Consider the following 25,913-nt stretch of genomic DNA (forward strand, 5'->3'; position numbering starts at 1 on the left):
ATGTCAATAAAGCTGTTATATATGAAAAACATTTGCGACTATATTACTATAATTATTTGAAATTATAAAAGTGTATTTAAATTACAACATTTTTGCCAAGGGCTGGGAGGAGGGAGGAATGGGGAGCTGGTGTGTAATGGGTGCCGTGTTTCAGTTGGGCAAGATAGAAAACGTTCTGGAGATGGTTGGTGATGGTGGTTGTACAGCAATGTGAATATATTTAATCCCACAGAAATGTATACTTAAAAATGGTTAAAACGGTAATTTTTATGTCATGTATATTACCACAATAAAAATCTATAACCCTAAAAATTATATTTTATGTTATTCTAATGTGTAAGGCTCTTTTCCCCTTTTTTGCTTTTCACAAGGAAAACTGAAAGTGTGATTGGCCTTTGGGTTTTTTTTTTTTTTTTGTGGTACGCAGGCCTCTCACTGCTGTGGCCTCTCCCGTTGCGGAACACAGGCTCCAGACGCACAGGCTCAGCGGCCACGGCTCACGGGCCCAGCCGCTCCGCGGCATGTGGGATCCTCTCGGACTGGGGCACGAACCCGTGTCCCCTGCATTGGCAGGTGGACTCTCAACCACTGCGCCACCAGGGAAGCCCGGCCTTTGGGTTTTTATGCATGGGATTCTTCTGGTCTGTGTTTTAGAACTTCTCTCCTGTAGCAGGTCTGGGGCTGGGGGGACGTTACACACACACCATATATGTCTTTATCTTGGCTTTGAATGAGAACTTGAAAATATTTTTTAAAACTTTATTTGCCAGTTGGAAAATAAAAGAAGCCAAGCCATAGGAAATTTATGTTGTTAAATTATAAAGTAGTGAAGTGCTGTTCTCAGAGTATGAATTATCACAGATTTCCTGATTTTCTTGGTTAATCTTGGCTCCTCGAATGGGGAAAAACATGTATGCTTTATATATAACATCTCTATCTTTCTGTAAGCATTTTCCTCTGTATAGCAGGATAGAATGAACACCAAAATGTATTGAAAATACTTACAAACATAGGGGTATATTTGTACAGTAGAGTGAGTGAGTTTCTGAATGCAAAGGAAGGGATGGAAAAAAGAAAATCCAACAATGAGGAACTCACTGAAAAAGGAATTATTTCTGAAGGTCATGGAACTTTGTTATGACCCAAGCAGTTTGTAGGCTCTAAGTTTTTAACCTCTAAGCATTAATCTGTGAAAACATTTTCTAAGCCTGGCTCTGCTTTATAGGACATTTGAAGAGCGATGGCGCAAATGCCAGCAGTGCCATTAATATAGTGTGTAATCAGAGGTGTGTTTGTTTTCTTGACCAGGAAGTGGTTTCTTTTAAAAGTACAAGGAACACACAGTCCCTGTGTGTGTGGTGTGTGTGTCTTTGTATTTTCTGTCTGTTCTACTGTTGCAGGAAGAATTACAATCTTCCAATGTTTTTGTCCTTTACAGTTGGGTTTTTCTAGAGTTAGGCACTGTGGTACACTACCCTTGATTACAGGGTCCAGTCAGACTTGATGTACTCAGAAAACCATTGATGTGATTAATGGTCTCCTAATCATAATTTTATTTCCTAAGATTAGCCCTATTTCCTGAAGTTCCACAATTTTTGAGTCATATCTTGAATTATCCTTTATAGGGGGGGCCTGAAATCCTTGTAGTTTTAGTGTGTACTTTGCATGATTATTTTCATTTTCTTTGATTTCTTTTGCTTGAAGAAAATAAAATTTTTATCTTTTTTTGAACTCTTTACATGCTGTTCTATGGTAACTGGTCAACCTAGTATGAACCTTTTTTTTTTTTTTTTTTTTTTTTTTTGCGGTATGCGGGCCTCTCACTGTTGTGGCCTCTCCCGTTGCGGAGCACAGGCTCCGGATGCGCAGGCTCAGCAGCCATGGCTCACGGGCCCAGCCGCTCCGCGGCATGTGGGGTCTTCCCGGACCGCGGCACGAACCCGTGTCCCCTGCATCAGCAGGGGGACTCTCAACCACTGCACCACCAGGGAAGCCCCCGAACCTTTTTTTTTTAACAACATGAAATATGTATATATTTTTTCCAACAGTGGTAGATCCAGAAGTCTTCCCACAAGTTTCCACTACTCTGGTTTTTATTCTCCTCAAAAGTAAAATAAAACATTGTCAGGTTCTACAAGTAACAGGGAAACATACAAGGAAATAACTGTACAGGAAATATAATTGATCATTCACTCTTTATTGGTCACAGGATTGGCCAGTAAACACAATCTACTAAATGAACAAAAATAACGACTTCTAAAATCTTTGGAGCCTGTGAATACATTTGAAGATTTGGGCACCTTTCTCACCTGAGATTTTTTTTTTTTTTTTTTTTTTTTTTTTTTGCGGTACGTGGGCCTCTCACTGTTGTGGCCTCTCCCGTTGCGGAGCACAGGCTCCGGACGCGCAGGCCCAGCGGCCATGGCTCATGGGCCCAGCCGCTCTGCGGCATGTGGGATCCTCCCGGACTGGGGCAAGAACCCGTGTCCCCTGCATCGGCAGGCGGACTCTCAACCACTGCGCCACCAGGGAAGCCCATGAGATTTTTTTTTTTAATCTCATACCTTTTTCAAATGATTGCCTGCCTTTGAAACTAAGAACTCCCATATCTAGTGATTGCTTTAATATTTGCTTTGTTTTCAACAGCGCCCTTAAAGATAGCCGTTTTCCCCCAATGACAAGGGATGAGCTGCCGCGGCTGTTCTGCTCAGTGTCTCTGCTCACTAACTTCGAAGACGTCTGTGATTACTTGGACTGGGAGGTAAGGCTATAGAGAATTTTTAAAGCAAAATGAAAGTAACTCCTGAGTAATTGTTTAAAAATTAGGCCCAGAAAATAACTCTTTCAGCCCATTTCCTATTGTAATGGAGGTGGAGAGTAACTTGGATAAACCTCATAGCTGATCAATGAGATTGTAAGCAAAGGAGTTTTTCTTTCTTTTTCTTTTTAAAGGCAAAGTACCCTGTGTTGTTTTAATCCCCCAAACTGAATTTGCTCTTCATTTTTATCCTATTACTTCACTACAACACCTCATAAAAGCTGTTAACAAGTAGTAGGCAGGACTGATTGGAATTTATTTCTCCTCTTATTTCCATTCCAATGCACTCTGGTGTGACTGCCACGAAGCAGTTAAGGTAGTCAGAGGATACATCACAGAAACAAGGAGTAAAAGGGTTAGGATAATACACCAGTTGGGGAATTCAGCTCATGGATAATAACAGGATGTTGGTTAACTACAGGTAAACCATGCGAATTCATTCTTGGCTACCTTAATCTGTGTATTTACACACACTAACACATAAAGGTATATATCTAGGGTGTCTCTGTGCGTTGGGATTATCAGAGTAGCCTATATTGATCATATTTTTGTTCTTTGTTAGTATGTGGGGTTGAGTTGTTAAGGAAGTTCAAAGTTTCTCACCATGATTTGTTTTGGTGGTTGGGGGGAGTTAGTTGAGTGTATGTCTATGAAATTTTACACGCAAACATACCCATGTTACCTGACTGCTTACTGTATTCAGGGCGTGTGCTACATGTACAAAAGTGTTAAAGTTTGGTCCCTGCCATAAACATCTTAGAGTCTAATAGCAGAGAAAAGGAGTATACACAATCACGAAGAAGTAAGTGCTGTAAGAATTAAACAATGGGAATTCAGTGATATACAGGGCATTCTTGTGTGTACACATACTCATAAATGACATGACTATCATCATGGTATAACATGTTTAATTCTACTGCCTTTTTAGAATGACTGTCCCCCATGATAACTGAGATATTTGCTTTGTGGACAGACCACTTTCTTGACAGTTAATTTTATTTTTGGGTTTCCCCTCATTCCTTGTGAGACTTTGGACAACTTACTCCACGGCGATTCAGTTTTTCCACACAGAGAAAAAGACATTTATAAAGTTCGTAATCTTCATTGAAAAAAATCTCTGTGATATAAACATTGTTTTTATGCCAGAGCTATTTAAAAAAGTCTGCAGAGAGTAGGATGAAAGAGTTCCTTTCTGCATTTTGTGGTAGGGTTTTTTGGGAGCATTATTAGAATACGAAAGCATCTTAAGATTTTTTTTCTAAAGAAAAAAATAAAATTTGTTGATAGTGTTGATCCTGGGAAGGTTGGAGTGTGTGAAATCTTTTATGGGATTAAAATTTCCTAACTGATTGTTTTCTATAAGTTTTATTGTTCCTGTTTGAATTTTTCTTAAAGAGAAGTCCACCGCTATTATAGAAATATTCCCAGTACTTTATTTTTAAATGATCCCAAATCATATCCCTTACTTATTAACAAATATTACAGTTTGGGTGGTTCTTTGACTGTTTTAAGGGGACTGCTTCCTCTTCTCCAGCTAGAATTTTATTTCTGCTTTCTGAATTGCAGGGTGCTGTGCGTGTATTGGTGGGGATGGGAGTGATAATAACAGAAAAAGCCTGAGACCTAAGGGATGATTGAGCTACAAAAACACTTCTTCCCTTACTTGCAGCCACTGAGTTGGAAGTATGGTTCTGGGGGGAGGGTGTGCATTCATGTGTGCATAAGTGTGCACGTGTGGCATGTACACGAATGTTCATTGCATAAATGTGTGTGCATGTGTTCTGGGGAAAGTTGTTAAATAGGTGCGGGTAAGCACACCGTCATCTTCTTTAGCCCCCATCAAGTACTGTCTACAGCTAAAATGAACCTTGATATTATTGGGCTTTTATGTTCATGAGACGTATCATCTTTCTGTTGGGAGGGTGGGAGGTAGAACATCTAAGAATTGGTACTGTGTACTCTTTGAGGGTGTACTTATCCTCTCTGATCACCATTTGAATTTCTGGAAGATTCTGTATGCTTCTACTTGGTATTGTATATTTAATACATCCCTTAAGGTTTAAATATTGATGTCTATTTAGTGATGCTTTTCTTTTAAAGAAACAACAACAACAAAATACATATATTTTTGTACTTTTAATATATAAGCATTTGAAAGTGATTTAGGTACTGCTAGAATGGCTATGCTAAGAGGAAAAGACTGTCCTTTTCAGTTAGTTCATCATAGTTTAAAGTGTTTAGCATAAAAGAAATTTGTTCCCAAGGAATAAGGATGAAAATTACATTTTTGAAAAGAACGTGATTTGGCCTTTTAAAAAAAATGTACCATAATCAGTGATTGAAAATGGAATGGTATTATTGTAAGAATGATATTATTAGGGTTATCCTTAATAATTCTGAAAAAGCATTGCTACTTTAAACACAGAATGCCAAAGTAGAATTAAAGACATTTTAAAAAAAGCATATGTCAATAGCATTCCTCTCCTAGGTATATACCCCAAAGAAATGAAAACAGATGTTGAAACAAAAACTTATACATGAATGTTCATAACAGCACTATTCACAATAGCCAAAAGGTGGAAACAACCCAAATGTCTATCAACAGATGACTGGATAAACAAAATGCATTATAGCCATACAATTGAGTATTATTCAGCCATAAAAAGAAATGAAGTACTGATACATGCTACAACAGGAATGAGCCTTGAAAACATTATGCTAAGTGAAAAGAGCCAGACACAAAGGCCACATACTGTATGATTCTATTTATATGAAATATCCAGAGTAGGCAAATCCATAAAGATAGACAGCAGATTAGTGGTTGCCAGGGTGAATGGGAAGTGACTGCTTAATGGGTACAGGGTTTCCATTGGGGGTGATGACAACGTTCTGGAACTGGATAGTAGTGATGGTTGTATAACATTGTGAATGTACTTAATGCCACTGAATTATACACTTTAAAGTGGTTAAAATGGTAAATTTTATGTTATGTGTATTTTACCACAATAAAAAGGAACATATGCATATATATGTATGTATGTAAACCTACTGTCCATAATAATATAGTAATGCTAAGAAGAAGAAAACTTTAAAAATTCAAAAAATATAAAGAAATGCAAGCCATTTGCGGTCACACCATTCTGAGATAACCACTGTTAATAGTTTGGAATTATTTCTCTTCTTTTTCTGTGTCTTTGTATCAATAAAACTGCATGTTTGTTTATGTAACTGAGATCATATTAAATTTACAGTCACTATTAAAAAGAGGACTATGGGGAAGTCTTCATTTATGGTTTACCTTTGTATATAAGTTAATTATTTATATTGTGGATTTCCTCTATGAGGAGTCAGTCTATATTATGAAGGTATACGTTTCATTTTGAGAAATTTCACACTGTCAAATAGATACACCTTTTCTTCCAAGAATGAAATATCCTTTTCACCATAAGTATCTCATTTTAACCGGAAATGCAAGGTGCTATATATGTTTATGCCAGAGGGGGAAACAGGAGATGATTATAGAATTTCAATAGAGAATTTTTAAGTCAGGGATTGGTAATGAGTATGTTTTATAAGAGCAGAAGCCTCTAACATAGGGCTTTTCTGGTGGAAGTACAGTTTGAGAGTTGACCCCCACTGGTGCAGCGTGTTACTGCAGTAGAATTCCTAATTAAAGGGACAAAAATGCCCAGATCAATGCAGGGAGAGGGCAAAGTCTAGAAGTCCCCAAGGGTAGAGTTAGGTAACTTCAGCAACAAGAAAGACATCCCTGTGGTCATGAGGATGAGGGACGTGACCAGTGGTAATAGACACCTAATTTTCAAATGACAAGTGAACTGCCACAGGGCTGGCAGTTACTCTCCATCCAAGGTTTTTAACTCAGCTTGTTTGGGAGCTGTCTTCTGGTAACATGTCTCTAATTTTATGATGGCAGTTTGTAGGAAAATAGGATCTACATCAGACTTTGTTTTAGAGGCTAGAATGCTTCTATTTGATAATGTGAAGAATGTTTGATAAATGGTTTCACAAGTGGATGTAATTAATTTCAAGTCACTGTTGAATTGACAGAATGATCAGTAATGCTTCCATCTGTTATATTTCCTCAAAGAAGTAATTATACATTTAAAATGAGTGTCTGTAGGTAGCCTCTCAAGGAGCCTGGGTAGTCATTAAAAACAAAAAAGCCAGCCACAAAAGGCTGTAAAGACAAATTGGAACAGTGGTCCCTCCCTTATCATTGCCCGCATCATGATCTACTTATTGCCCTGGTAGGCATGAGAAGAATGAGGAGTGATTGAACTGGGGGAAAGAATTCATTGCTGATAAGTAGAAATATCTACCTGCAAGACTAAAATGATTGTTAAATGAGGAAAATTGCTCCCCTAGGGAGAAATCTGAAGTGATCTGCCTTGTGTTTGAACACAGAAACTTATCACCATTGTTCTGTGTTCTTCAATCGACAACACTCTCTTAATTCTGAATGGCAGCATGGCTGACAGACATGGCGCTTTAGAAAGAAAGAAAAGTTCATGCAGCATGTTGGAGTCCTCTAAAATGATACAGAGCCTAGAACTTGTATAGTTACACTATTTGGGAGCCGTGTTTCCTTTTAAAGATCTGAAAGAAGATAAAACCAATGACATCACAATCCCTGGAGTTTGACTCGTGGGATGATTCTAGGTGTATCATCTACTAGCTGCTCATTTTCAGGAAGATATAAATGAATAAGCTTTTTGTTTGTAGAAGAACTTGTATAGCAAGTATGCTACCAGTGATCCTGTGGGGAACCGATGTAGCAATTTGCTGACAGACGTCAAAATATTTTATAAATTGTAGTCAGGCATCTTTTATCTCTGCTTTAGAGACAAGATCATTTTGAAGGTATGAGGAAGAAATATTTTTTGTATTCTGAAGTAGACCTTCAGATCATATTTCAATAGATTACTGACATTTTCACAAACCATAAGGTACTTTTTGCTATATCTAGCTCCCCAAATCACTGAGCTCTCACCTGTGTATACAGCTGTCACTTGTGGTCCTAAGGCAGACGGTTCCTTTTTAGCACCCAACACTTACATGGAATAAACCCATTCTGGGTGGGGCTGGCCAGCATCATCCTTATGTGATGCCAAAAATCTGTCCCCAGACTATAAAGCTAGACCTCAAGCCCCCAGTCTCACTCTGTCCCTAAAGCATGCAAGCTTACTGGACTGCTGGTACTCAGAGAGCTGCACTTCACTTTGAAAGCACACCTCTTGAATGATCACAGCTGATTTCTGACGTGGTCAGTTGCAGTTAATAATAGGGCGCTTTTGTAGCAACCTTCATGAGTAAACAGATGAGATGAATAAGTCAGCTGCCATCATTATCTTGCATATATTTTAGAAGTTCATGTTCTTCTTTTCACCCTCTCTCCCCACTTAAAGGTTTACCTTTTTCTAGCTCCTTTTAATGTTCCACTGAAAACAGTGTTCCCATTCATACACAGATGATTAGCATGACTCACAAAGTCACCAAGTGAAATGACTTCTAGTGGTACATGTTCTGTCAACCCCCAATCCCTGGTTATTTTTTCCCAGCTGTGATATACACTATGTTTTGCTTCTATTCTAACTGAAGATTTCTGCCTTTTAAAAAAAAAATACATAGGCTTCATATATCCAAGAAAATGTTTTTCACAGTATTTTCTCAGGGACCTTGAGGTTGTTGTATAAGATGTCACTATCATTATGATAATTTAGTCTTTGTCCTGATGCTCTACTTTAAATGTTTTTTCAAGTGCTGTGGAACATTGGGAAAGGAATGCTTCACGCTTCCTGGCCATCTAGAAAGAATTTGCTGTGAATCAACAATTCAATGTATCAGAAGCCTAGTGAGGAAGCAAGCCGAACAAAGTAAAGTGACTTCTAGAAGGTGATTTAATGCATAAAAATTTCCATTGGCTATTGATACTCTTAGTGAAATGGGCTGCTGTAGTCCATTCTCAGACCTCCTCCAGCCGCTTCCTGCTTCCCTCCCAGTGTGTTGTTTGGTGGTGGGAACGTTTTCCTGCTTCTTCCCCCAAATCCATAAACTCTTCCACCCCTTTCCCTAGTAGTTGCATTCCAGTCTACTCTTTCCTGTACAGTTTGACTCTGTGTGTGTATCCCTGGCATTTGATAAAAAGAGAGTACTGAATTGTGGGAATGAGGGGACTCGGGTTCTCTTCCTAACGGCCACTACCCAGCTTGGTGACCTTTCTGGATCTCCGTTTCCTCACCAGGAAGCTGGAAAAGTTGGACTAGATAATTCCTAAGGTTTCTCTGGATGCTGACACAGTGTGACGCTGTGACTCCCAATTTAAAAATGGCTTGTTTCGTTTTACTTCCAGGGAATCAATCACTGCTAGCCGTTTAGAAGTCATAAGAGGTCCCTAACTTTTAAAATGGCCATTGCCAACTTAAATGTAGGCAACAAAGTGAAAGATAGTTCAGTTTTAAAAATTTTACATTCTAGATTTCTTTTTCACAGAAGGATTTTCTTTAGGAAGAAAAATACTCTATTCTAAACCATATATGCTTCTATTATATTACTGCATCATCCTCTAAGTCAACATTATATGTATAAATCTAAATTAAGCAAACATATTAGGGAGTGATTATTCACTTTACAAATAGATATTTTCCTTTGCAGAAGGACACACTATAGGGTTTCTTTACTATCCTCCTCATGACTTGAAGATTAATTCATTTACATAAGTTCAACCCATATGGAACTTTTTAGGAACAAATCTCTTTTGTAGACTGAGTAACACCGTATTGAGTCAGATACTCAATGTACAGTTGTAATGTGTATAAGATTTTTCTCAGTTTCTTATCAGGCAAACATTATTTTTATAGTGGGTACATTTGCAAGAGGTGTTTTTCCCCCAGCCTTTGAAAAGCAAACTAAATCACATCTCTAGGTTTTAAGAAAATTTTATTACTTTAGTTTCCTTGTCTGTAAAGTCACCCCCTTCCTCATTCCCTTTTAAAAAATGGTAGGAATGCACTTTTCTAACTTTTGACAAAAAGCAGGCTTTTTATTTAAAGGTCACCTGTGTTGCCTGAACTTTCCTTGGAAAGCTTCAGGATGTTCAATTTTTAAGGAATGCTCATTATAATTAATCATTACAGAGAATAGGGGTTTTTTTCCCCTTAATTGCATTCTGAGCTGTCTCTTGTTCCCTGCAAAACCTTAGAGTAAGAACAGTTTCTTTCACTGCAAATGATATATAAACATGTTTGGCTTCATAGCTTTTCAGGGTACCTCTTCATTAGCCATGCTTTATTTTAAAATCTTAACTAATTCTTTCAGAGTTCATGGGGGTGATTATTAGCTAGTCCAGGTATTTTAGAGCTGCACGTCTATTAGTTAAAATACAAGTTTTCAGATTGTTGTTCAGTGGCCTTTGTGAAATAAATTGGTAGCCTTATGTTCCTGATAGACAAGATGTCTAAGTCTCCTACATCTCGTATATGAATCAAAATTGGCACTAATTGGTCTTTTGGTAAGCTCTGCAAAAGCCAAGAATTGGTCCATGGAGACCAAACTAATTTCTAAGCTAAAGGTGCCTGATTTGCAGGGATTTTAGAGAAGAGCAGCTTATATGTATTTTGGTCAAGGAGACCTTTGCAGTTGTTTTCACAAAGTAACAACAGGGGAAAAAAAAAAAAAAAAAAAACCTCAGCTGAGGTAGATGGTGAAGTGGAGTTTTTATAGTAGAATATATTAAAAGGTTACTTGTGCCCAAGTGATGGTTTTGCAGTCAATTACCCTTTTTGATTTATTTTTGTAGTATTTCTTGTGCTTTTAAGAGCTTCTCACTTGAAGGAGATTTGAAAGCAAGTACAGCTACAGGAACTGGTCAGATAATGGATAAAAACAGCCTAACAGTATAGTCCTTGGCGACATCTCATTTGGTTCAAGAGAAGATTATTTTTTAAGTCACGAAGGCAAGAGTTGTCTCTAGATGGTACTAGGATTACACGTCATCTTTATTTTCTCCTTTATACTTTTCAAAAGGGATTTTTTTTGTAATATGCATGTACTATTTTTATAAACAAAAAAATCCATGTTTATAATTTTTAAGGTTTACAAAAGTAAAAATTACTGAGAAAAAAACCCCGAATTGCAGCAACACTGTTTTTAAAATTTATTATTTGGCCAGATTCTGAAGTGTTAATTGTTAACCATTGTTAATTGTTAAGTGTTAATTGTTAATCAGATGGGCACTTTCAAAACTTCAGACTTACTTCTGAAGTTGATGGGTGGATTAAAGTGATGAGGAATCACAACTTTGAGGATTTGATGGGCAGATCTGGACAATTAATACATAGTCGACATTATTTTTGTGTAGTCGACATTATCAGGATTGGGGGAAGTGTTTCATTAGGATCTGTGCAAATTGTCATCAGCCTTTATGATGAAAATGCTAATTTTTCTTGCTCAAATAAGAACTCTTCTTGGTGGAGACCCAAGTTTGGAGTATTTTCTTCTTTTATGTGGAATTTGCTCTCATTGGGAAGAGGAAGAGTCAGTCTGCAGAAGGCTGAGCTGGGGATGGGGCAAAAGGTACCGTGGGGCTATGAGTGAATGAGTTGAAGGTGCTGCGTTATGGGTTTTGTGCTTTCAGGCAAAAATATCACTTGTGGCTTTGTCCTCCTACAAATATTAGAAACACCAGACTCTGGGTCAGACCCATGGGTTGTCCAATGCAGTGTTTGTTTCTGTCCATGGTACCATAGGCTGTTTTGTGAGAGAGCATGTGTGTCTCCTATGATGCCAGCCTCTAGAAGTTAGGGGGTGTCCTCTCCTTAGAAACAGAGTCCTTCCATTCAATTCAGTGGAACTGGCATACTGAGCCTGGCAGGTCAGTCTTACCTGAATGACCAGCGACTGGCTGCTTTGTTAATTGCAAAGCCTGTTTTGCCAAATGATATCAGCAACAAAGCCATGTCAGACAAACCTTCGATTCTTTGACCTCCTGATATTTTTTTATTTTATTCAAGGTGAACCCACTGAAAATCAGTGGAGTGAGCTATGGCCATACCATTACAGGGAAACCCAACATTTGGTTCTGAAAATGGGGATGAGTGGGACTAACTGTGACATTGCTAAGACAGGATGAACCTGAGGAAGTAAATTGGTTTTATTGGCCAGGATGTGATCAGGGGCAGATTTAGCTTTGAGGGTCAGGACTGTGTAGGTAATTGGGGACCCAAGTGGTCCAAGGCTTGCATGGAGCCTACTCCACTTAACCAGAGCACATTTTATACTCACTGATGCTTTTAGCCAGATGACATTTTCATGTTTCAGCATATCCAGATTGTTGGCTTGCTGATTAGGCTCACAAGTAAAAGCGAGACCCTTTTGTAGTGCTGCTAGTGAATTATAGGACTAACACTTGCCTTATAGACAGACTAGGGTGTTTTAAACTTTGTGCAATTGAGCAGAGCATAATATGGACTATGTATTATAATGAGGAGGGAGAGGGCACTTATTTTTAATGTTCCTGCGTTGAGAGTCACTGCATTAGGGGGTAATAGTTTTAAATGAAGCCACATTTCTAACAAGGGACCAGATAACAAGGATAAATGAAATCTGCAGACAGTCTAGAAGCTTCATTTTAGCCATTATTTATAATCTCTTCTCCTACCAAACCTTTTTACTATGTAGCAAAATTGATTAATTTGCGTGTATCTCTTCCCTGTGCCCACATGCTCTCTGATAGAGCAGTGAACAAATAGAGAGATGGACAAGAGAGGAAAGAGGATGAGGCCGAGGCCAGGGGGAGTTGGGGATGCATAATCCCCACACTGAATAATCAACTCCAGAATAATCAAGATATATTTTATGGTCCTAACATTAATCTTGATATTTAATCATTCTGGGTGATGTTAAAAACAAAAGATTGTATAATAGCATTAATAAAAATCACTTGCTTTGGAAAGGTTCAGAATAAATATGGCTTTCTTTTTAACATGAAATAGGGATCTGTTGAACTGCTCTTAATGTTCGCTCACAGCACACACCGATACAGCTCTGTTTAATTCCATATCCTCTTATCTATAAGTCCTACATTTAATTTGCTACCATTCGAGTTGATTTATAGCTTTGCTTAGCAAAAGTACAGTCTTGATTAAAAGGACATTATCACAGCTGATGGACCTTGAAAGCATTTTTCTCCCCAGACCTTCTAATAATTCTGAAAATGACCTGAAGACTCCGATAAGGCTAGATTTGCACGTCTCCAGCTTTTGCTCACCTGGCTGTACTTTGGGCAGTGGTGGTTAGGGGTGTTTGGTGACATAGTTTTCCCATATGCTAACTCCTTATCCATCCTGAGAAATGGAAAGTTACTGCGATAGAGTTTTCTAGCAAGTTTGCTTCAAGGAATCCCAGACCCCTGGTTAGCTGATCTCTTACTAGCTGATCATTGCAGCTAGAGCCTTTGTCTCTTGGGATGCTGCTGGCCCGAAGGATTCTCCAGTCTGTTGAAGGGAGGATTCAATTATTATACACGAGGGTTCCATTTTGGAGTTGCAGCTGTGACAGATGCCTCCCTCCAACAGTGCAGAATTAGTTTTGGTGCTCATTTCAGTGGAGATGACTTAATTTGCAAAGCCAGTGATTTCCACAGGTTGGCCAGATTGGGTCAGTCTCCACAGCAGGCCATTTTCCACTCTCCTGTTTTGATTGCGCAGTATGACTACTTGGTGGCGTCTGTGGTTCTGGGAGCAAGATGCTGTTGCTCAACAGGTGACAAAAGGCTATTATACTTTGATTCTGTTCAGAACATTATTACCATTCTCCTGATTCCACTAGTTGAAAAAAAAGTGAGTCACTCTGGCTTTGGCTTTATATCTCTGTGGAGTATATTTTTGACCTACGAAATAAGTTATTTCTCACAAAGGAATCACTTGAATATCACCATACCTGCAGTGAAATTTACAGGGGCTTTCGATTGTTCAGAATCGTAGGAACACAGAAAAGAATTAAAAATTATAAATGTGGTACTAATTCAAAATGGGGGAATTTGGGTAATTTTTTTCATGTCAAATTTGATGGTGGGGCCTTCTCAAAATACAACAGTAAATCAGTTTTATCCATGAGTAATTTTTATTTTGGTCAACATGTCCTTCCAGTTTGGTCTTAACCTCTTCATATGCATATATCTTTATTAAGATATTATTTGCATACCATGCAATTGGTCTTACCTCTTTTCGTTTTTAAATTACTAGGCTTCAAAATCTCTGTCGTTTTTGTTGAATAGCACAGAATGTACTCCTATGAAGAAAGGATTTATGTCTAAATCACCTCCAATTTGCCTAAATCACTTTTTTCCCCCCAATACTTAGCCACAGTTTGTCAGAGCTAGACTGATTATTAGAGGTTACCTAGTTAACCCGGAATAAAGATCACCTGGGGAGTTATTCTTTTTACAAACTATACTTGCTGAAGCAGGAAACCTGAAATTCTGATAACCTTCGCAGCCCTCACCCCGACCCCATACCAATTAAACAGCACTGATTGAGTCTAACATTCTCATCTCACAGACAGGGAAACAGTCTTCCTCTCACAGTTTTGATGAGACACCTTAATAAACACCAAAACTCTTTTCAATTTTAACATGACAGATTTTTGATACATTGAGTTGAAGTTGCAGAATTCACCTCAGTGAATGATGGGAGCATAAATTATTTATGCCATATGTTTTAAAAAACAAATTATGAAGGATCTAATATTGCTGAAGGAAAAAATTTCAAAGTCACTGATCAGAAAGTCAGTATACAGAAACTGTTGCAAATCTGTCAGTGTCTCCATAACGTGTCAGGCACTAGGGAGATTAGTAGATGTCCTTTATCCTGGAAATGCCTGATAGCTAAGCATTCATATTTCTTCTCAGCTGTCCATAGTCATTTCCCACAGGGTATGAGAGGCCTTACTGTGTTAGTTTTTAAACAGCTGCCCTGATTGCATTTTCAGCAGAAGGATATTCATAAGAATACTGATATTAGGTAGAAGAAATAGCCACAGAGATAGGCTTTAATAAAAAAAACATCAACTGCTCAGAAAATCTGGCAGACTCTAATGGATGGATGTGTGAAGACCTGGGGAAAAAATAAAATGGATTTTCCAGAGGACTTCTTATTCCCTGAAAAACTGGGAAATTTCAGGCTAAGCGCAGAAGAAACAAAAGAAGTTTTCATGGACCCCTTTTCCTCTTCTAGACCTTTATTACCTCCATACAGGTGAATGGATATAGCCACCTGCTCTGAAAAGAAGCCCCTTTCTCTGGTAAAAATGTTTACCTGGTCTTAACATCTTCCCTCCTGGACCTTGGACAACCTTAAACTCCACCTGGGAACCCTTGATCTAAGGCAACCATAGATTTGGGAGAGCAGAATGGAGTTGTTATACTTTTGAAATGTCATTTTTGTTATCAATGTATATAAAGAAGACAAGAACTTTTTGTGATCTTTAGCACTATACACTATTCTATGTGAGACTTGACGGGAAAGGACAGATTCCTTTTGATTGAATGCTAATCAAAGAAAAAGTAGATTACTTTCTTAAAACATTAGCAAGAAATTGCCCACACTTACTTAGGAGACCACCTTTTTTAGGGTACCATCAAAAGTTTGTCTTTCACATAATAAAGTTATAGTGGTCTCTGGGTTAGTATATAAGAAACTGTGTAAAAATGCCCTGCCCCAAAGTCATTTGAAATCTTTATTGCTCTCGGATTTGGCAGCAGTGTTGTAGATATACAGTGAGGGTTTGCCACCTGTGCACTTTAAGCCATAATACATTTTTTTAGAAATACCGTAATGGGTGACGATGCAGGATCTGATTGTTAGATTTTTTTCAGGCTTATCTGTGTTTGTTTATCTACATACAATTCAAGGTTTCAAAGAGACTAGACAGTTTGGGAAGAGAGTCAGCAGTCCCAGAAGTTTTGGAACTCAATCTGAAATGGTGATTATCCCTGAAAGCAGGATGGTTGCTTGCTATCTCTCTGAAGTCGGTTCCCTTGGTCTAGTTCCTCATTGTCATGAGCCACAATTTGGGGGCGGGGGCAGGACTCTTGCCATCATCGATTGTCTTATTCTACATACAGCCCCAGAATGGTGGTCCTGGTTCCAAACAGAATGGCATAACCCGGTGCATGCTGGGCACATGCAAAAATCAGTGTTTTCAAGTCTCCATGGCCATCATAATGGCCTTCAATCCTCAAAGTCAGTGTTTCGGAAAGAGAAAACAGATATGCCCTTCCAAAAGCAAGGAGAAAGGAAGAACTGCATTCTCTGAAAGTTAAATTATAACTTTTTCTTTTTGCTTCTATGAAGAAGACTGTACTAATAAATCTCCCAATTTCTTTCAGGTGGGTGTACATGGCATTAGAATAGAATTCATCAATGAAAAAGGATCAAAACGCACCGCCACCTACCTACCGGAGGTTGCAAAGGAGCAAGGTCACTGTTGTACTTTATTTCATATGATCTAGTGAAGAATTTAAACAAATAATACATATTGAAATGCGCTATCTGACCTTGCAGTTATATCTGGTAATTGATTACTGTCAGATTATAAGAAATGACTCTTCCATCGCTGCCACCGCAATGTCTGTATGAAATCGGTGAATTACACAGAAGTTGACTCTCTGCACTGAAGTTTGGCAGCAAAAACATATAAAAGTATGCTTTCAAAAAAAGCATAGATTTGTAAAAGTTGGGCTTTATTTTAGGCGATGGTTTGCTATGAATTTTAAGTGCCATTTTCCCATATTCCACTGGGCTGTAGCCTTGTGGCATAAACAAGCCTTTAGTTGGACGATCAGCCACACCGTTCATTGTCAGTATCAAATGTTTCCTTCTTAGGTGGTTGCCATTACTCCTTCTGCTACTATTAAGATTGTAAGCGTCCCATGAAGAAAAGGAGCATTGAGAATACATGAGCTATTTGTGTTTTATATGTTCCTAGTCAACAAACGTTTTTCGATTTTACAGATATAGCACAAACCTTTATGAACTACCAGTGTAACACAAAATAACGTTTCACTCTGTAGTATCTTGTCCTTTCTAGCCACTACTAAATTATAGTTTCATGTTAGTTGAAATGAATACCCCTTCTTTATCTCATGGAGCTTTTCTTCTCATCAGAAAGCATTGGTAATTTGGTTTTCCCATATCTGTTTCATATAAATATGATATATAACTACAAAATTGAATATCATTAAACCCCCAAATGAGAGCGTTAGTATTTAAAGCAGCTATCTGCAGATTTATTTGGGTTGCTTTCGAAAATTTCTTAATTCTGTAGTTCTACTGACTCTGTAAAACATACATAAGAGGTCGAGGGCCTCGGGTATGAGTGTGCATCCTGTGTCAGAACCCATAAAGATGCCTTTGAACGCTGCACACAGATGCACTTGATAGCCTGCAGAAGATATGGTTAGAAATGGTGATTACCATGAGTTAGTGTGGGAGTCCTAAGTACTACTGAGTTGGCTCAGTGAGGCTTTTCCTTCCCTTTTAAAAATGTCACCGTTAAAGGAGAGTACAATGTTTGTGGCTTGTTACTGAGACACGACCAAGCAGTTACTGCCAGCCAGCCTCTTAGGCTCCTTGCCTTCGAATGCAGTTGAGATAAAGTAGCCAATGTTGCTAGCCAGCAGGGATAGCTAGAATTTAAGGTGTGCTGTGGTGTCCCTGCTTCTGTACAGGATGAAATCTTAGCTCTTCTGTGTGACTGTTTTTAGGACCAAAGGGGTCGGTGACAATGATAGCTGACCTCTACAGTCATTTTGTATTTAACCAAAGGTGCTTGTTACATGTGCTTGACTGGTATTTTATCTGGTCTGCTCTCCACAGGATGGGACCATATTCAGACCATAGACTCCTTACTGAGGAAAGGAGGATACAAAGCTCCGATTACTAATGAATTCAGGAAAACCATAAAACTGACCAGGTACAGAAGGCATTTCCTAGTGCAAGGCTGTTCACAGTAGTACATTTTGATGCGTATACCTATAACCTTTTGATTTCTTTGGTCTCTCTAACTATACTTGCTTCTCTTTTCTGAAACAGAGTGGAAATGAATGGCAGGGCTGTACTGAGGGTGAATACAATGAACTCTGCTTGGCAGTAAAGCCCATATGATGTATGAGCCCATCCTTCACATCGTAGCTCTGTGGGCTTACTCTGGCTTTGTTAAAGCAAGCCGTCTGAGCCTTTAGACTACATTATTGAAGAAAGTTGCCTGAATTAGAAATTGGCCAGCTTTTGACATTGCTTAGCAGAACCCCAGGATCCTGATAAGCAGTCCTCAAATTTGAATTTCACCTTAGAATTTTGGCAGTGATAGAAAGCTTGCAGAAAAACACAATTGGGCTAGACTCACAAATGCTAAATGAATTTCTGCATGGGCTCCTAGGGGTACTTATTTAAAAAGGAAAATATCAAACATTTTGGGGAAATGGGTTGCTGTTTCCATTTCTGTTAATTCCACAAAACCACATTGAATGCCTATAGTCTAAAAATGGACTATTCTCAGCTCTGAGGAGTTACAAATTTGAAAATGCCTGCATTGCTGCCCTCTCTGAGTTCATATTCTAGGAGAATAGAAGGGCATGTACAAAAATAATTATTAATATACAGCAGAATGTGATAGATGATATGAGATCATAGAGTAGGGAAAGAGGAATTCCAGGAGGGGGTTGAGGATAACAGAAAATTTCAAAGAGGAGGTAGATGTGAGGCTGGGCTTGAAGAATGAGTAGAATATTTGACAGGTGGAGAGTGGGGGAGGAAAGGGATTAACTTAAACAGAACTTGGTGAGTCAAGGCATGTAGGTGGCGAAGTATGGGGCAAGTTCTAAGGAATCTTCAATAGTCTGATTTGGTTGGTCTCTCAGTGTACATAGAGAAGGTGGTCACTGGGGAAAATATGGCCCAAAAGGTAGAGAGTAAGAAGTTTAAACCTGATGCTATAGGCAATTGGTAGCCATTGAAGGGTTCTGAACAGATGGATTTGGGGAAGTGTAAGATTACAATTGGAAACAGGAAAAATAATTAGGAGACACTGTTATTATCTAAGAATCTGTGGCAGCAATCCAAAGAAGGTGAAATGGGAGCCTTAACACGAGCTGTGGCAGTGGGATGGGAAGAAAGGAAGGAAAAAACATACTGTGGGAAAAATGAAAGGACTTAGTCATCATTCGGAAGTAGGGAAGAGGAGCCAGTCAAGGCTTTCATCTCAATAAAAGGGACCAAGGCAGTCCCTTTCACCAAGAGAGGGACCACGTTGGGGAGAGTTACATTAACGTATTGATTCTGGATCTGAAGTGCTTCCTAGGCTATCTGTATAGAAATGTCCAATAGGTCACTGAAAATGTACGTGTGTAGAGCTCATGGCTAGAGATGGTGATTTGGGATCATCTGTAAAGAGGACGTAGTTGAAGCTGTGAGGCAAGAGTTCACTGAGCCGGGACAGAGCGTAGGGGCAGAAGAACTGAAGGTAGAAATGTAGGAAACTCCTACAAGGCGAGGGTAGGATGAGTAGTCAGAGAGATGGGGAGCAGTGGCTTCTGAAAGAGCAGTTTCTGCAGAAGCGCGGCAGTAGAAACCAAGAGGCACAGGGCCGAGGAGCGGTGTGAGATGAGGGATCGAAGGTAGAATATACACGTTACTCTTCTGAGAAGTGTGGCAATGAAAAGAAACCTGAAGATGGGGGGAAAGAGGATTGAGATACCACGATCAAGACAAGTTTTTTGTTGCTACTGTTTTCCATTAATGGCAAGACCTGAGACGTGTGGACAGAAGGAAAGGAATGGTTAAAGAGGAAGCGATGGAAGATCCCGGAAGAAAAAGTAGTCAAGTAAATGCAATGCATACATGACAGTAATAGGCTGGCTTTCCTCCGTTCTTTCCTGTTAGCAAACCGGACCTGAGGGGGCAATACAATTTCTAGAACAATTTAAACAAGGAGTAGTAGAGTGCAAAGAGCACTGGACTCAGACTCTGGATTCCTGGGTTCTGATCTCAGCTTTGCTGCTTATTAGCTGTGTGACAGTGGGCAAGTCACTTCTTCTCTCTAGGCCTCTGTTTCCTGATCTAGAAAATTATCTCTAAGGGTCCCTCCTAGCTCTGACATTCACATGTCACCTATTTCGTGATGTTAACTTTGTCTCTTCCCTAACTTTCTTTCAGGTACCGTAGTGAAAAGATGACCTTGAGCTATGCTGAATACCTTGCTCATCGCCAGCATCATCATTTCCAAAATGGCATTGGGCATCCCCTTCCGCCATACAACCATTATTCCTGACACTGAGCCACACAACCAGTCACTGGGCCTCTCTGCAGACCTCTTACCAGGAGACCCTACCCCTTCTTGGTCTAGCTATCTCTTTTACTGTACCATTTTATGATGATAGTTTCCGTTGCCATGGTGAAGCTTCGACATTGTCAGTTAAGATCATCATGGTAACGGGTAGGAAAATGGCATTTATTAAGATGTTCGTGTTTTATTATTTTAGATCATTGATTTTTTTTTTTGCAGCATATATGAATTTTGGGGTTTTCTTTCCTTACAATATTATATGGAATTTTGCTTTGCTATCTCAGTCAGGTTTGTCTTTCTGTCCTTCTTGCCTTCCTTCCTGTCTTCTTTCTTCTCTTCCTTCCTTCTGTTGACTGTGGATGGAAGAAATCATGCAGTTTCTAAGGATTTCATTTAGGTGTTTCTTTCATCTTCCTCAGTAAGATAGGTAATTTTTGATAGCTGTGTTTGGGAGTAATTCATATCAGATTCAGGTATTTGTATATTACTCTTGAATTTGTCTGAAATTCATTTTGCTATGACAGCTTAGTATGTGGGTCTTCACTGTTTAAGTGTATGTTTTTCCCATGGTTAGAATAGATGAACTTTCGTTCTAGTGTAGAACATTCGAAGGTCCATGATAGGACTTGTCACAGAGAGTGAGAAATCATTTATGCCTATTGTGCTGGTTATCACAGGAAAAACTGCCTCATCACTTTATAGAACCAACTTACAAACTAAAACACTGTTTTAAGAAAGTACAAGCTACCTTTGAAATATGCTACAGAAATTATTTTGAAAAGCAGCGAATATCAGGAAGAGAGCAGATACAGAATTTAGTGCCTTTGAGAAGAATATAATTAAGTGGAATTAAGAGGGCTTAGAAGAAAGGCAATTTAGAGAAATATTCTTAAAAATTTTATTGTTTCTATATGTGAAACAACAGATTAGACAAATTGCTTACTCTTAAGTATTTTTTTAAGCTGAAAAAAATTTATTTTGAGCAAATAACCAAAAAGAGACATGTGTCTATTATATATTAATTTAAATTTGTTAGCTTTAGGTTTCAATAAGTCATGATTGGCCAGAGACAATTTTAGCTACCATTTAAAGAAACAGTAAAGATAATCTAGTGAAACAAAAGTTAATACATGTCATGATTTCAGACATGTTTGTCATGGGGACAATACTGGAGTTTTAGAAATACTATAAAATTGCTTGAATCTCTTTCTGCACTACATACTTTTGATAGAAACACATTTACTATATCGATAAGATGTTATGTTACCCCTGTAAAAACGGAGTTGGCATTTAGATACGATATAGTTGTTAGAGCCCAGCTCATTTGCAGGGCTAGTCTTCCCATGATGCATATGCAGAGAACTTCCTAATGTCAACAGGAGGTCTGTATGTATATCCCCAGGAAAAATGACAGATGATTCTGGAGAAAGATTACCTTCATTTTATGGTAGTAAATATATATATGTGTGTGTGTGTGTGTGTGTGTGTAAAATTTTTTTCAAACAGGAAATATTTCAAGTGATGAATATAAGTGTGGTGCAGAATATATAGTCTAAAACTATGAGATGTCACTGAATATCAAGATGGCATAGCTTATACATGTAGTTGCTGTGACAAGTGACAGACTGCTAGTTCAGAATTTGAAAACCCTTGTCTAGTTTGTGAGATTAACTGGCTGAATTCCTTCTGCTTGTCCTTATGGCACAGCAAACTGCTTTTGTTTTTGATGAGAGTTCTCAGAAGTTTGTTGGTATTCCTTCGTCCGCAGCATCTGTTGTTGGAATAACCATTTTCAGTCGTGATGCCTTAACCAAGAAGCCAATTGTTAGCCTGAAATGGAATCTCGGTAGCTAGTTCCACTGAACCTAGAGATTAGTCAGAGAAAGCTAGCTGCTGGGCTTTAGAAAGGGATTTTGAGTCCTTTCATTTCTACTTGGGAGCATTTTGGAGCAGATTAGTCTTTCAGTATAAAAACAAGTGGCTACCTGATGGAAATTTTTTCTTGCCCTTATAGGGAAACTGAGCACAAGCTGAATGATATTGTCTGCTGCAAGAAAAAAAAAAGTAAATAAAACAAGCAAACCGAAGAGAGACAAAATAGACCAATATTGATCCATCTTATCTATCATCTCATCAGTTCAACAGGCTCCTCATCCTGGGTGAGCTCATGGTTAGAAGTTTTTTTGTTTTTAAAGGAAAGATCTATTCCATACGTGTGTGTGTATACTTACAATACATACATATGTGTGTGTTTATGTATTTAACGGTGCTAATCAATTTTGAGCAGGTCACGTGACTGGTCATGCGGACTCCAAAATCGTGTCAGATTTTTAAAAATTCTTGATATATGCAGATGTTACACAGATTTTCTTACCAGTGTAATAATGTTATACTGAAGAAATAACCATCCTGCAGGCTTCAGAGGACGAGGTCAGCAATATTTCCCACCGTGGCTTGGGGGAAAAGGATAGTTTTGTCTCCTTTTGTGTTCAAATTAATGCACAGTGCATTTTTGTGTCTAAGTAGCTGTTGACTAAAAGACTTTGTAGTGTAAAGGGTGTTATACAAACTTGTAATGGTGTGCTTCAAACAAATGCTAGACCCTTTCACCTTTGTCGTATATTACAAAGCTGTTAAATATGTAGTTTGAATTAACTTTGAACATGTTGAAATATGTAGCATGTGTTTTTAACTCAGACGAAGATTCTGACTGCACAGGTTGTGTTCTAGCCAGTTGTGGTTTATTTGTGCAGAAACACAAATGTGAATTGCACTCTTGTCACCAGAATATTGTGTAAGTTCAGTGATCTCTAAACAGCTCAGAAGTAATACTTGAACTTCATTTGAGTAGCACAAAGTTTACATAGCCCCCCTTTTAAATGTTAATTAGTTCCATTTATGTTTTCCGTTTTCAGATGCAACTGGGTATTTTTTTCCTCTTGGAAAATAGTACGTATTTTACTTTGGTATGTAGCAACAGGCTTCCATTTCTGGAAGGGTTTTCTTGTTCTTAAAAAAGGTCAGCCAGGTACCAGATTCTAGAAGGACAATTGCCCCTCCCCCCCCCCCATTAAGTGGCCTTCTGACTGCACGAGAAAATGTGCTACTGCCCTGCCCGCTCCAGTCTCCGGTGTGATTGATGGAGGAAGTGCAAGGCTTGCTCTTTACCCGCCCCCCGCCCCACTTAAGGCAGTTATAAGAGTTTCAGTCCAGAGCATACAGCCCCAGTGTGCAGCACACCGGAAGTTTGTATACTGGCCTCTGTTCATGTCTTCAAATGTGCAGGAAATCCGAAACTGTCATCTGGAATAGGCTCCATCTCTTGTGTGTGTTAGATCAAACCAAAGAAGCCCCCAGCCATGCCCAAATGCTGCTCCAAAAGCCTGCCTTCCAGTCCTTACAAAAACCTTGCAGGATTAAATGTGTTAACTTTTTTATTTTTGTACAGTTTCTAAGTGATTTTTGCTAGTGATGTTAAATTGAATTAAGTTAAATTGAATTAAGTTTATTTAAATGGAGGAGGTGCTCACACCTCCTCCATTTAAATAAACTGGTGACTTTCCTTTTATTTTATAAAAGCAGAAACCCGTTGTGTGCCTCTCGATTTAAGGGTTTCTGATTACATTATTCTTAAGACCAGCATTGATCCTTTATATACAAAGATATGTTTTCCTTGTTTTTTATTACTGTTTCAGAAGAAAATAAACCTTTTATTTTGCTCTGGACCCAGTAACTGCGCTGGTACATAGACGCACTGAGAAAACAAACTTTTGTAACCACCTCTGACTGTTTTTGTATATGAAAGTTGATTACTTTTGAAATATTTGGATCTAGTTTCTAAGTTATTTTTGTGTTTTATATGTTCCCCAAAATTACTTTGAATCAGTCACCAGCATAATGAATTCTTGGTGATGCAGTGGTTGAGACTTGTAATGAGCAAAGCTACCTGGAGTAGCTCTTCTCCTCGTCCCTTTCTTAGTACCCTGTTTTTTGATTACAGTAAGACATCACAGATTACCTGAAACCCCTTCAAGTATAACTAGATCCTCCTTCCTTCCACATTTAATTGCTTAATAGTTTGAAGAAACTATTGGAAATGGGCATTTTATATGACATGTATGGCTTTAAAATACTACAAATGAAGAAAAAGAAAAATGGGAAGGTTTATGTGGGTCTGTAAGGTATGGCTGTGGAAAGATATTGTAGTAGTTTTGACACTATTGTTATTACCTTTAAAATCATTTACCCAATAAAATGTTAAAACTGAGTTACCATCTGTGGTTTCTTTCTTTAAGGGGCCTCATCAGAGGATTTGGGGCTCATGGGTACTTCTTACTAAAAGCTAACAAACAGTTGAAGCCTTTGAAATACTATACTTAGGAACTGATACGGATTTCTCTCCAAACTGGCACTTGGGAAACCTCATCTGCTTACAGTTGCTCCCTACCGTATGATTTACCTATGTCATTCTTCTACCCAGCCGTGAATCCTGGCCTGGTGATACAGTAGTCTGGCCTTTATCGGGCACCCTACCCTGGCCACGGATCTGAGGCAAGCAGCAGACTTGAATTCCAGTGGTGGCATGGCTATACTTAAGCCCGCTCCAAATTTTTTCCAGATCAGTGTATTACTGGGTGTTTCCCTTTGTGAGCTGGTGGGGGGCAGTAGCAGTGCCATCCAGCACAATCATCTGGTGAGGTGGGAAGGCTTTCTTCTGCCATCAAGGCTTTGCCATTTTCTCAGTACCGGACAGAAACTGAACATGCCCAAGATGTGGCCACTCGGAGCTTGTCCACACTCCTCGTACACACACTGGGCACATCACACACGTAAACGTATTTCCAGTTTTCCAGTTCCAGAGTGGTATGAGGTGAACCCTATTCACCACTTGAACTTGGGGAGAATGTCTTGAGTATCGGGCAAGGCGACTAGTGCTACGGCCTTCCAAGGGCCAGATGGGAGCTTGCTTCAAGCAAGGGATCTCTCGGTGTGCTACCTCTATCAGTTGTTGCCTTACCTCTTCCTCTATGTAAAGGTCATCAGGGACATTGCTGACATACCTCTGGCTCTTTCTAAATCATTTGCTGTCTCAGTTTCATCATGCATATTTCAGGATTAATTTCTAATGAATATATGCAGGACAATTTTCTGTTACGTTGCCCCAAAACCCCACTCCCCATGTGAATTTGATGACACGCGCTAATGTCAATCACAGTGGCTAAAAACAGCCATCTCGGCTCTACAGGACTATTGTGGTTTGGAATAGTGCTCCATTAAGGCAGCCATCTGCTCAGGGCCAGTTTCATCATTCATGTTTAATGGTACACAGGATTTTTTAATGATTTAGACGATATTAATAGGTTCAGGTAGAATGAAGTAATTTAATGAGCCCACAGCATTCTCTTTTTATAGCATTAGTGGTTAACTCAGGGGTCTGGACAGATTTCAACTTCAGGAATCACACTCCACCTACCTAAATTCTCCCCAGAGTTTCAGCATTTCCTCTTTAGACTTCATGCCCCACTGGGCACCTTTTAAATTGCTCCACTGCTTCAGAGGGCAAGTGTGACTGTGTGACTTGTGGCAGTTCCTCTCTGTTGATGGAAAATACTGTCGTATCCAAGGGGTACCATCACTGTGAGCTGGGGGGAAGTCTGCTGTGAGGAAACCACACCTGGTCTCAGAGCTGCCAGTCAGGAGCGCCCAGTGGATGACTGCCATTCAGAGAATGGCT

At 39.0% G+C, this 25,913-nt stretch overlaps 1 protein-coding gene across 3 annotated transcripts in view; it reads left to right on the top strand.

Annotated features, from left to right (window-relative positions):
• AMMECR1 (AMMECR nuclear protein 1) overlaps nt 1-24,594 on the top strand; it is a 107,691-nt gene extending 83,097 nt beyond the window's left edge. Inside the window, exons 3-7 of one of the 3 annotated variants that reach the window (XR_014014294.1) lie at nt 2,647-2,761; nt 16,224-16,314; nt 17,713-17,809; nt 20,050-20,329; nt 22,194-22,273. Coding sequence is in view for 2 of the 3 variants with exons in the window: in XM_081222890.1 (XP_081079016.1) it covers nt 2,647-2,761; nt 16,224-16,314; nt 17,713-17,809; nt 20,050-20,164 (418 nt within the window). In the remaining variant the exon portion in view is untranslated. Of the gene's footprint in view, nt 1-2,646; nt 2,762-16,223; nt 16,315-17,712; nt 17,810-20,049 lie in introns of all 3 variants that reach the window. The other 2 variants (XM_081222890.1, XM_081222891.1) reach the window with 2 other exon arrangements.
• Nucleotides 24,595-25,913: the final 1,319 nt, after the last annotated feature.

Source organism: Mesoplodon bidens (genome assembly GCF_964165515.1).
Source record: "Mesoplodon bidens genome assembly, chromosome: X".
NCBI lineage: Eukaryota > Metazoa > Chordata > Mammalia > Artiodactyla > Ziphiidae > Mesoplodon > Mesoplodon bidens.